The 13,142-nt window shown below is 37.8% G+C and overlaps 1 protein-coding gene across 8 annotated transcripts in view; it reads right to left on the bottom strand.

Annotated features, from left to right (window-relative positions):
* Kcc (solute carrier family 12 member kcc) overlaps positions 1-13,142 on the bottom strand; it is a 75,641-nt gene that overhangs the window by 14,727 nt on the left and 47,772 nt on the right. For 3 of the 8 annotated variants that reach the window (XM_083058648.1, XM_083058647.1, XM_083058643.1), the window contains exon 1: positions 10,832-12,417. The exons of 4 other annotated variants lie outside the window; for them this stretch is intronic. In XM_083058648.1, the coding sequence (XP_082914774.1) occupies positions 10,832-10,904 (73 nt within the window). In that variant the 5' untranslated portion in view covers positions 10,905-12,417. Of the gene's footprint in view, positions 1-10,831; positions 12,420-13,142 lie in introns of those variants that run through there. One more of the 8 variants, XM_083058649.1, reaches the window with a different exon arrangement.

Below are 13,142 nucleotides of genomic sequence, written 5' to 3' on the forward strand. Positions count from 1 at the left end.
TATATAAAGAATACATATTTATATTATATAAAAGAGAAGAAAAAACATAAATCCTCTTTAATAATATAAATATTATTGCTCTCTAAATTTACGGTTTTTCACCAAATTTAACGCGCAATATTTAAGCGAGCAATTTCTCATTCGTTAATGCAGGAAAAATAATGATAAAGGAAAAAAACCGGCGAAGGAAGAATAAGAGAATGCCAAAGCGGATTACGCAGTCTTATGTCATCGAGGTGGGCGTGCTTGATAGTCATGAGAAAAGGCTCTTCTTACCCTTGTCTACTTGAGAAGCTTCAACGTGACATATCAGAGCCGCGAATTTCGCTCGTAATCTACTTCCGTAGCGGGCGCGAATAATGTTACAGTAAAATGCGTTACGCGACAGATATTACGCGATCAATGTAAACAAGACAATAGCTCTTGGTCGACATATTTATAGTCGGCAGTTCTCCCGATATACGCAACGTTCCGCGAATTAAAAGGTACTTTTTGTAGAATATCCGATATTTTTTATAATTATACCATATATGTGACGTCGAAAATATATATATCTAGAAATATTTATAGCACAGAGGTACACGTCTAATGGCTGGAAAATTGAATTACGCCTTAGCATGATTATAATCTTATCAGTCATCTATATATCTGAGATGTATTTTCTTACCATCCTATAAGAGCGAGCGGGTAATTGAAATCTTCAGACTAAAATAGAGTCCCGCGATGATGTTTCACTGATATAACTGAATGATAGATAAAACTGCATCTAATTTTTTAATTATTTCTGACATAAGTCACAACAAATTGGACGTATAATTTTCGAATAAACATTAATAGAGAAATAAGTAAAAAGACGATGTATAATGTAAGTGTCATCGACATCTATCGAACAAGTGCTCGTTATCTTTTAATGATGTTGTAACGACTTTAGCGGCGAATAAATTTTATTATCAGAAAAGCATTGTTCCACATTTACGATCTCAGTTATCGCGCGCAATTTCCGTTAGTTTTATCGGCGATGTAACATAACGGAAAAACAGTAGAAGAGTATGAGAGCGATGCAAAGTAGGTCGATGATTTCTCGACGTGCGAGATGCAATGCCAAGGCTTTCCCGTGCGTAGAGAAAAGTAGATATAGTAGACACATAGCAAAGAGAGAGAGAGAGAGAGAGAGAGAGAGGGGTTTAAGATAATATAATGCATCCAAGAGGGGAAAAGTGTGTCACGATTATTGTTGGATGCTTCTTGACTGTCGTCTGCCGCCCGCGTTACTTTCCCTTGATCCCCTTTTATCTCGATACTTGGTGGACCACGGACGACTTCCCGTCGTCTCTACCCTTGTCCAACTTTATCAGATTTTGTCGGAGAAACCGCATATTTCGTCCGTGCATTCCGCAAGTAACAATTCCCAGGATAATCTCTCGCGTCGGTGGCAGTAGCTGTCGGCCCGTGGTCCAGAGATCTCGATCGGAATCCGTTCCCGCGAGAGCGACGTGATCGAAAAAGAAAACGCGCGCGGAATGCGAGAAATCGTTTTCGTGTTTCGCTTCTTTATAAAGCCGTGAGCGAGTATCGAAAAAAAGTAGCCGACCGTCTTAACATTAATTTCTAAATATATTTCGTTTTTCTTCAGATACTTTGAGCGCAGTTTTTTCTTTCATTTATTTGATATTCTTTTATTTAATACTTCTCTAGAAGCATATTTTTATTATTCAAATGGAATATTGGAGATTATGGCTCTTGGGCACCTATAGTCTCATTCAATTGTCGATATATATCGCACAATACATTATGGCATTATGGGTTTAGCGTTATCTAATGTATATTGGAATCGAATCTCAATATTTCATAAAATTAGTATCAAAAGAGTTTTTATCCGAATATATTGTTTTAATGATTCGTGAAGAGTACAGCAAGGGATTAACATCGTCTAGCATAATATACAATTATACATACAATTATGTATGCGATATTTCAAATCGTATTATTTCTTTCGCTGTGCTTGACCTAATTAAGGACTTTTTATAGACAAGAGAGAATAAAATAGAAGGAATTTTTTTAACAGACAAAAGGGGCGCGCACGCAAAGCAGTGTTTGATGCGTGCATTAATTTTTTAATTGTTACCAATAGTCTGCATAAAAGAAGTTTGTGCATTTAATAAAAAAGAAGTTTGATCATAATATTTCTATACTACAGAATTTTCCAATATAACAGTCAAAGGACAGGAGGGTGGAATGAATGAGTGAGAAAAAGAGAGATAGGACGAAAAAAGGAAAAGAGAGAAATGTCATTTTTCCGTGAACAAACACGATAAGAAGAAATATATCGCAAATAAATACACGTGTTCTCGATAGAACTGCATTTCTTTGACGGATGCTGCAAACGCCACGAGCGAACGTTGCAATGACGCGATAGTGCTGTCACGAAAAATGGAATTCTCTTTCGGGAGTATTTCCTGAAGCTCTCTCTTCTACAGGATGTCACACGTAAGAGTTTTATCGTTTAGCAAAAGAAAACGGATCCTTAATAAAGAGTAAGTTACCGTAAAAAATTCGATTCGATCTTTCATATTTCTTCCGCATTTTATTAAAATTTATTTTAAAAATTGCTCCAAAAATATAGAATATTTACAAAAATTAAATAATAAATATTGCCAGTATATATCATCTGCATATATAATATTGACACGTCGATCTGCATCGAATGTATGTCAAACATTTTGATGATTTCCCGTTTGATTTACAGATCACACACATACACACACACACACACACAACACACATGCGCCATACATACGAGCGAATAATTATGATCGAGTGTCACTTGCATGCCTCTATGCATCACGCTCGTACTTAGACACATATGTAACACAAACGTGAATCTAATCGACGAATTAAGATTATTTAGTGTCCGAATTAGTCCTAAAATCGACTCCGATCAGGAACAAACAGAATAAGAATTATACGATCCTGAACCGGTAAAATTTCATGCGCTTGAGGTCATAAGTTTCCCTCGCGGCCAGATCGTAATGATAATCGTAATATCTTATTGATGGAACTGTAAACGTGCACATTGTGTGAATAAATGATGATCGTAAGACTTGGAAGACCGTAAACCTTCCAACGATTGTCAATATCAGGTTGCACGGTTGATGACTTATTATCGCAAGATATAGGCTTCGTAAATCGCTTTAATAAAATTTTCCTTCTAGAAAAGAACTTATAAAAAATCAATAAAAAATCAGTTGTACATGTTGTGCATGCATCGATATTAAAATTTCAACATTTATTATTAGAATCTCTCTAACAATAAATAATAACAAGTTAATACTTATTTTTTTTTTAAAGTTCCAAGTTTTTTTATTTGAAAATATATATAATAAAAAATCCGTCTCGAATATTTCAATATCGAAATTAATTTTTAATTTTTAACTAAATATGATTTTCTTAATACAGAGTTTAAAAAAATATATAAGATTAGTAAATAATCATATAAATGTCGAATGTTTAAATACAGAAACTTCTTAAAGCAAATGAATTAATAACCATACTTTGGAGTTTAATATGCAACTGCAAAATGCACAGAAGATTAATAAAAAATCTTATGCAAATTGTTGGATTAAGTTGACAAGTTTTGTAACAAATGAGTTAATAACTATAGCGACAGAGACGTGGAAAATGGCGAAACTTAACAGTCGCAAAAGTAGAACAGCTAGTCTCGTGGTGAGAGAAGAGATATAGAGTAGGGTAGAGATTGGGTAAGAAAAGCCGTGTAAGGAACTAGAACGAGGGGGACACCAGTATCATGCCTGGAAAATAGAAACTCCACTTTGTGCTTGCACACGCGGTATTTGTCAAAAGCTGCCAAGTTCGGACCAATCTCGTGGCGGGAATTAACGAGAACCGGACATCAATTGTCCGACGTAACGCCGATGCAATTCCGACACGAGATGATCCTCGCTCTCGAAGAGCTGTTATCTTTTGGTTGCATCGTATAAGACCACGTTCTCGTTTACAGTCTTCATTTGTTTGCAATTTATCACCGGTGACGTGATTTTCCAAATATCAAATATTTTCCCCTTTAAATACATGTACATTAAAAATAGCTTCATTAAAATCGCGTGTGTTTATTTCTATAATATGAAATTTTCAGATATAAGTGAAAATCCATTATTATTATTAATTTATCACAAATTATTATTTATTACCGTATGAAGATGTCAATTTATTTCTTTCCCACGCAACTATCTTCCGAATCAAAAATTAATTGTCCGCTTTGCAATAAAATCCAGAATGACGCATCGTGATGTAAATCGAAGCTGCGATTCGCCTTTTGCACGCCAATTAATGGCTCAAATGCACCGAAGAGATGACAGTGTCTGGTGAAGACAGATCGGTTTACGACGCCGGCGAGAGATATAGTATCACCTCCCTTTCCCCTGAAATAATACATGAGATCGAATGTCTTTTATCTCTGATAATATCCCATATCGATGTTACATCGTATTTTCATGAAAGTATCGCAAAGTCATCTCTTTTCTCTCTTCTCATGAAACGCTGAGCGGATGCATCTTTTACGCAAAAAGGAATTTTTGAAACAGATTGTGCATGTTTCACGCATTCAATTATTGTTCCGAATCGCTCGATAGTGCGATATTTTTAGAAACAATGCATCTATTTTCATTTGATATACAATAAATAAAATCTCTTGTATAAAATTTTCTCGCACAAATTGTTTCCCATATATAAAAATATGTATGTCGCCTAGAGCAAAGATTTAATAGCCGTCTATTACTGCGATTAAACTGACAGGTAATTATGCATGCACCAGTGCTGCAAGATCCGTTTGGATCGAACTGAATACACTTGAATGACCCAAACGAGGATCGGGAAAATCAGGCTAATGAACAATCTTAACTAACGATGTTAATTAAGGACGATACGTTGTCTTCTGTAACTTTTCTCCAAGAGATGGCCTCTCGAAACTCGTGATCGACATAATTGTATCCGTTCAATATTCCAAGAGCGCGATCCACCTTTCGCAAACTTAGTCCGTTTTCATCTCGCAAGCTTCAATAAAACATGAAGTTATTATCTTTCGCAGAAAATATCAATTAAATAAATTTGGAACAGCTACGAGTATATAATTTATAAATTTATATATTTAATAATATGCGTATTCAAAAAGCTGTAAAGATGTAAAGCTTAAAAGTTCGAAAATTCGAACATTACTGAACATTACGTAATTAAATTTAAAATGTAGCGCTTTATGGAGAAATAAAACTTTGAAATATCTCAAATTTCCGAGTTATAAACGTCTCAGTTTATCGCATCGCCTGAAAAACTTTGCTCGACTCTTATAATATTACGAATGCCCGTGCCTATCTACATTTCATTTCATAAAAAATTCTATTTCGCGACGCTCATAAATAAAGTTAAACAGACGTGGGAAACGCGCGCATTTCGACGGCGACCGCCGAATTGAATTTCATATTTCAACCTTATGGCAATTACTGTGCAATACAGTACTTTATCGAGTGGGCAGCGGCTGGCGATTATTGGCCATCGACTGATTTATATCCCGATGGCATATGTGTTTCGTCTGCACGTTCGACATGTCTTAAACGACGTTTTATACTTTTACGATAAGACGTCTTCTACGAGTAAGATGGATTTATGCATTATTGCACGAGGAACTGCATATTCGAGTTGATCGTATCTAAAAATTGTGCAAATTTTATCTTTCTACCAATAATTCATAGTAACATTCGTATAGTAATATTATAGAATAATAATAATAATAATATCGAGATAAAATAATTTTGTCGCTTTTTGTTGATTTTCTATTTCTTTTTAAATTTCATTTTATAGAAGAGAATATATTTTATATACTTTGTTTCTTCTATATAGATCAGTTTTATTATTAATTTTAAAATAAGTGTCTATTATTCTATCTAATTATTAAAACTTATATTGAACTTCTTCTATATACATCGGTAAACGATACTTAATTTTGGTACAATGAGCAAATGAGTAATAAACGATCGTGCAAACAATAAACGGTTAATAAATGGTCGGCAGGGTACGTATCTAGACTATACGCCGAATGTTAGCTGGCTAACTCGTAAGTCGCAAAGCTAACAATGGGTTCAGTTAACTTGCTTGCCAAGCTTAACATCTACGTTTAATATATTAAGTTATCACGATGACAATTAAGTCTTCCAGTCCTAGAAAATTGTCGCGACGAACAAATTTTAGCGTAACAACAGCATATGTAAAGCTTTCTCTCTCTTGTTATTGTTCGCAGTAATTATTAACCTTTCCCCTTTCTCATTCAAACTGTGTGAACAAACAAAGATAATTAAAATACTGGATAACGCAAATACACTCTGATATAAATTACTTTTCAATATAAATCAACAAAAAAAGATTATAAAAGAATAACAAATATAAATAATATAATCAATATATAAAAGAATATAGAATGCACTAAGTAAATTCTCTAAAAATTAGAGATTAGAGTTATTCTTGCAAGATTATTGGGGACAAACCGCGCGGATTATCCTCGACATTTGTTCCGATCGAAGAATGGTGGCTAACGGGGAGATCCGATGAAATTTAAATAATCGGCAATTACGAATAAGCGAAGCGTGAATTTTCGCGCGAAAGCGCAACCGCCCATTTGAGCGCACCCACGCTATGCACGTAATTCCCCGATGCATGACGCCCCGATGCCGCAGCATCCGAAATCTGATGCTGCGGCGAGTATCAATCGACAAACTATGTGTCAACATAGGGTGTGTGCATACATACATGATCGTTGGCTCCCGGAATGGATTCCGGTAGTTTTTACTTCGCCAAGAGTCAACAAGATCAATTTCGATGTGTTTTCGGGAAATTCGCTTAAAATTGGGATTCATCTCGAGTAAGTAATTTTAGCCGAGTCTTAATTTAATAACCTGTCGGAGAAATTCCACTCAATGATTCCTTATCATTTTAGTTATTTTCATTACTCCTAGAATAACTGTTTGTAAAATACAAGAGGTGAAGAGAACTCAGTCTCTCGCGCGATTTAAAAAAATATCCGAAATTAGCGCTCGTCCAAGAGATAAGAAAAAATTCACTGCAGAGCATGAATACGAAAGTGACTATGATTTTCCCTTTGACTCGCGGTGAAATGTAAAGCGCTCTAATCGTGCGATGCAACGAACGTGGATGATAACGCTTCGACGATTATCTTCGGTACATAAACCGACGTTTGTTTACACGTGCGTATAGCAAGTGGAGGAGGTCGATGAATAAATTTCATTGCGCGCTACTCGACAGATCAATCATGACTACGTACACGTATAAGTGTGTCAATGATCAGATGAACGCATAAATCATGGAGACGTGCTGCAAAACGGTTTACATCAATCCAATAATATCCGATTAGTTTGATCGCGCGCGAATAAGACGATATAAAGCGAGCTTTTCGGGATATCGATTGGTGCCAAAAACGTTACTGATACTTTTTTTCTTACGATATAGAAAATTAAATATAATTAAAGGCAAAAAAGATATAATTAAAAGATATAATTAAAATTCGATATTCTTCAACCATCAATTTGTTGATTAACTTGCTGAATCTCGATTCGTTTCAATCTTATTTTGTATACCGATAATTATTTTTTGCGGAATATTTTTTTTCTGCAAAAACGAGTATCGTTTCGAAAGAAATGTCTGCAAAATATTAAGTTCTTCATTTAAACGTTGTTACGATCAAAGATTTAATCCATTCAATTTTGAATAAAATTTTGAATTAGTATTTCTATAATTTTTTAATATATAAGGTCTCGTGTTAACTCATGTCTCGAAATACTTTTATCTTATCACGAGATAAGATAGACAAAGTAAAAAGATATATGTTTCAGGATTTTATTTTATCTGACAATTTGTCATCGCTCGATAATAAAGTTTTCAATGTCACTCGACTCTAAATACATCCTGGCGAATACAGAATCAAAGATAGAAGTTGGAGTACACTCGTGTCTTGTAACGAGATGTAAACAAACGTGTTTTTGATGGCCTTGTGCTCCATCATGTGCACTTCAGTGTTGCGCGTGGTTTGTGGTTGTTCATTTTTATTTAATCTCTCTCCACTTCGCCGCAGAAATATGATTTCTCAATCAAATATTTCACATCAACGGGATGCGAACTGTAAAATTGACTTGATATCATTCCATAATATCATTCGCACTCGTCAGTTTCAATATAATAACTGCAGTTTCGTGCAGATTGCACACGAAATAGCAGAGACGAAAGAAAGCTCTAGAATAACTCGAAAGATGAATCGGCTTACATGAAAACTAAAATCACGTTTTTCTGCATTTGTCACGAATTCAGCATTTGTACCGAAAAGTGTCAACCCAACCCAATCATTATTTTTAAATTACATAGAAATGGTCTTTAAATTGAGATCGAATCGAAACCTTTACATCGCTCGCGAAACGAACTATGACCTTTGATTGTTGCCGAGTATTCGAAGCAATGCTTCACGTTCTGCTGATCAAAGGACGTTACTTCGCCCGGTGCATTTGCATGCACACGTATATATATGTACGTTACGCGTGTAGGTTGCTGACGGTCGCCGTTTTCGTGACATCCGCTTTGCGGACGAGTCGCTGAAAAAAGACCTTTGCTGACAAAGTCGGTATTTACGGCCATCTCGCTCTATTTAATCGTGCGATAGCCTACGAAAGTTCAAAACCTTAAGCAGAAGCTTTTAGAGAAACTCAACAAATCTTTAATATAAAGCTTTCAAACATTAATTTAGTTTTTGGTCAATTTCTTACACTGCACAGAGAATTTTCTCTTGGAATTTACCCTGAAAATTATGGTAATCGTGGGACAGTATGGAAAGAATTTTATGAGAATTTCTCTGATTAATATTTATCGCAATAAAAATAATAATATCTGTCACAATAAAATATAAAATATGTTTGATTAATTTTACTACATAGTTTAGTAAAATTAATCAAACATATTTTATATTTTATTGTAATTAATATTATTTTTTATTGTGACAAATATTAATCAGAGAAATTCTCATAAAATTCTTTTCATACCATATTGTTCCACGATTACCATGATTTTCAGGATAAATTCTAAGAGAAAATTCTCTCTGTGTGTTAATATTAATCTGTAACATGAGATAAGATGATTTTTATCGCGCGACTTGTTAGAGTATTTTTTTATTCTGATACTAAAATATAAGAGTAGATCACACTTTAGTAAATATTGAATTGAAATTAAATATGTAAAATTTAGATTATATTTCAATATTTTCAACTATAAAATAAGAATCAGTCTGTGCAGGAATTTTTCTGATGTAATGAACTAGTATATCTTTAAGATAGAATTTACATTTGTCAAGTAAATATTGTTCAAGTTTCACATTTTTCTTATCCACGAATACTCTATCTAACAGAAATTAAACCAAGCAGAAATTGTTCTATGTATTCGATCAATTTAGAATTAATTTTTTTCTTAGGCTTAGAATATTCAAAGACTCCAATTTTAATTCGCTTTTGATTGAAAATTTGAAAATTCGAGATTCTTGTGATTTAAATTTCACAAATAACTAATAAATAATCAAGTTTTTCATTTGATTATTTATATTTAGGAATCAGAGTTTTTTTTTAATTACAAATGTTTAACTATATGCACATCCTTTTGACATGTATAACAAATAATAATTATACCAGAAAGTTAGATTTCTGTTTTGTAAGTACATTAATAGACAGTGTATTTAACATTTTAATGTAATCCCCCATTAGTTTCATCTCTAATTTATGTAGAAATAAATCTTTGAAGATTATCTGTAAAATAGAGAGAGAAAAAAAAGAGAAAGAGAAAGAGAGTATGAGTATGTATCAATCATTTTAGAGCGCCGACTTTATATAAAATCGTAAATCTGATTAGTTCTATACGCGATAGATTGACACTCAACGGTAGATAAGGATAATGAAAGCGTACAGCTTCACTTTACTATTATATCGAACAATCGGATATATAGGAAGTTATCGGCATTAAAAACACACGGGGATACTCCGTAGTCGTATATACGCGCCTCCACTCTGTCTCTCGTGTGCACTATCGATTCACCTCGCGGCCTTGTGCTTAATTGAATTAGTATCGAACTAAAAAAGGATGACCTTGAGTCAATTAACGGCGAGACAGAATAAGACAAACGTTTCTCGCCATCCGTTCGGACAACAAAAAGAGAAAGTTCCTCTTTAAAATGTCGCGATTATATCCCGCAATTATGATCCTCTCAACGCCCACATTTTGCGCGAGCGCTATCCGGTGCAAAGTAGCGGCCATTAATTTGCCAACGCTTGCAGAAAGTTGATGAAATCTTGGAAATAGAGATAATTGATGTTTATCAATTTTTGTTCAAAATAAAAAATCTAACAATTCATCGACCTCATGTAATTTCTATAACCTTACTTGATAAAAATATCTTTTTAGCGATTTTTAAATGTTTTTAGTTCAAAGATCTATAGAATCCATATAATGTTACAAATAATAATTTTCTAACTTCTCTACTGCTGTATTATTATTCTAATTTTTATTTTTTATGAATAATAAAAATTTCTATTTTCATTAAAATGTGTTGTACTACAGTCGCTTAATCTATACAACACGAGGGGGATATTTTTTCCGGATAATGTTGTCGAATTTGTATCTTTTGCGAACGATCATATTTTGGGCGTATTTTGCGAAAGCTGAGCAGATCGGAGTTTGGAACAAAATTAAGAGAAATATTGGGAAGTATGAGAGAGCGTACCAGCTTGCGGACGCGCTGGCGAACCATCGGGCACGACGATCTTGGTCTGCGACTTCGGCGTGCCCTCGCTCATGGTAGTTTCGACACGTCTTCGATTTTCCACCGGCCCGGGGTGGGAAACACGAGACCCCCTCTTTTAGCTGCCAGCCAAAGCTCAGTGCCGTGCACGCTTCTTCGATCGCTGTGCAATTCGCAGGATTTTGCCGATCGGCGCGTGAGCCTTCTTCTCCCAGGAAATACCTTTTTATTTCGACTTTTTTTATTTTTTGTCTAAACGATCACTTTGATACGGACTTCAAGTGAAACACTTTTATGCCAATTTATGCATAGGGGCTGTTGATTTTTTTTTTTCGAAATCCTGATCGTTCTGGATCTTGCCTGAGACTCTCGATGAGATCGTAGGCTCTTGGCGAACCGAAAGGCGACCGAAGGGAGAAATTTGATGTACGTATTCCCTCACGAGCAAGGGCTGACGATTTAACGAGGATCGCAAGATCGTCGCCGTGGATCGGCGGAGGATTTAGATTTCTCGAGAGCAGTATTTTCGAGTATCTCGCGATCTATCGCGCTGGTTGTGGCGTACGATCAACGTGGAAATTCAAGATCGATCTGGATTTTCCAAAGCTTGCATCGATCAAAATTCAAGACGCTCCTCGTCGCACTCCGCGCGAGACTTGTCTTTTCGCCTCGATCCTTTTCGCCAACCCTCTCGCGATCTGGGAGGAGCCGACGCGCGGTGCGCGACACGGTGGCGAGATCGGCGTACGACCGCGAGGCGGGTGCTTTCAGTCTCTCAGTGGGTGCATCTCTCCCTCCCCCCAGGCGGTGTCACAAGGTCACGAGATCACTGGGTTCGGCTGGATTCACGCGCGCTGGCGTACGTACGTTCGATCGATCGGTTGGTCGGTCGGTCGGTCGGTCGGTCGGTCGGTCGCGGTTGCCACCAACGGGAAAATACTTGGTCGATCGCGACGATCGCAATCTCAGCTAGGCAAAGATAAACGTACGCATCACGATCGACGTTCACTTGTCGATATTTCGTTCGAGTTCGATACTAATTGTCCAAGAATTTGAAAATCGATCGATGGATCGTCCAGAGACATACACACTCAAAAACCGCTGTCGTGATTGAACGTCACGCGATAATCGTCGCGGAAACGCAATCCTGGCAAGCGAGACTGCGTCGGAAAAATCAGAGACGCATGGGAAAAGGCAGCACGCACGTCTGACCAGAGCGCGGAGCGTAGCTACTTCGCCGCGGCTGACTAGAGCGCGGACCGTCACTACTGAATTACGCGCGGAGCAGTGGTACAACCCGTGTTTTGTCGAACGGACTGGCTGCTCCTCCGGCGCGCTGCGGAGTCACGGGTCACCACCCTTGCGCGTCTCTTCCTGGACCAAATTTTCTCCTCCGTCTCTCACTCGTCGCGCGCTTCCAGTCTCATTCCTCTTCCGTGTTTTTCTCCCTTCCTCTCTCTTTCTCTCTCTTCACCCTGATCGCTTCAACGTGCAACGATTGCCCGATGCTGACTCTCGCACGACAGCGGCTTTTCCTCGCGGAAAACGTCGACTGCCGCGCGCACGCTATTGCGAGGGGGTCGCGGTGGCGGCGGCGAAACGTTCTCTCCCCGACTTTTCCAGGGGCTCCTCTCCTCTTCCGCCCCCCGCGCGTCCTATCGTCGCGCGCGCACGCTTTCACGCCCTCTCCTCTCGGCGATCTTTCTTCTCTCCTCTCGCTCCCGGTTACGACCACGATGCGCATTCCGTCTCGTTTCATCTCGTAACACGCTCTCCCTTCGCCCTCTCGCTTCCTCCTTTTGCGGAGAGAGGACCGCGAGGCATCCCGGGCGTAGTGAGCAGCTCTCACCCGCTTTTCCATCCTCACACGGCGCCTGCGCGCCCCGGGGATGTCCCTCTTGCTTACCCCATGCAATCTCCTCCTGTCCCTCCGTCCGTTCTGCGGATGCCCTCTCGGTCTCTCTTCCGCGGTCCACGCCTCCCCCTTCTCTTCAGCCCCATCATCCCCATTCTCATTTCATCTCATCTCGCCGCTCCGCAAAATACTCTCTCTCTCTCTCCCGTCCGTTACCCCGCTTTTCCTCTCTTTCCCTCTTTTCTATTAAATGGGCGACGCTTTTATCGGCCATTCTCTCTCTTCTGCCTATGTTATCTCACCGGACCATACATACTCCTCGACGTCGGTGAAGCTGCCCTTCCGGAGGGCACAGAGTTTTTTGGCCGGACATTCGCGGCGGATCGAATTTGAATGCGTGCGAGACGCGAAAGCAGGTCACGGTTTCGTATCTCGAAG

Source organism: Prenolepis imparis, unplaced genomic scaffold (assembly GCF_030444845.1).
Source record: "Prenolepis imparis isolate NDT839.2.m4 unplaced genomic scaffold, iyPreImpa1.0 SCAF_2, whole genome shotgun sequence".
Lineage (NCBI taxonomy): Eukaryota > Metazoa > Arthropoda > Insecta > Hymenoptera > Formicidae > Prenolepis > Prenolepis imparis.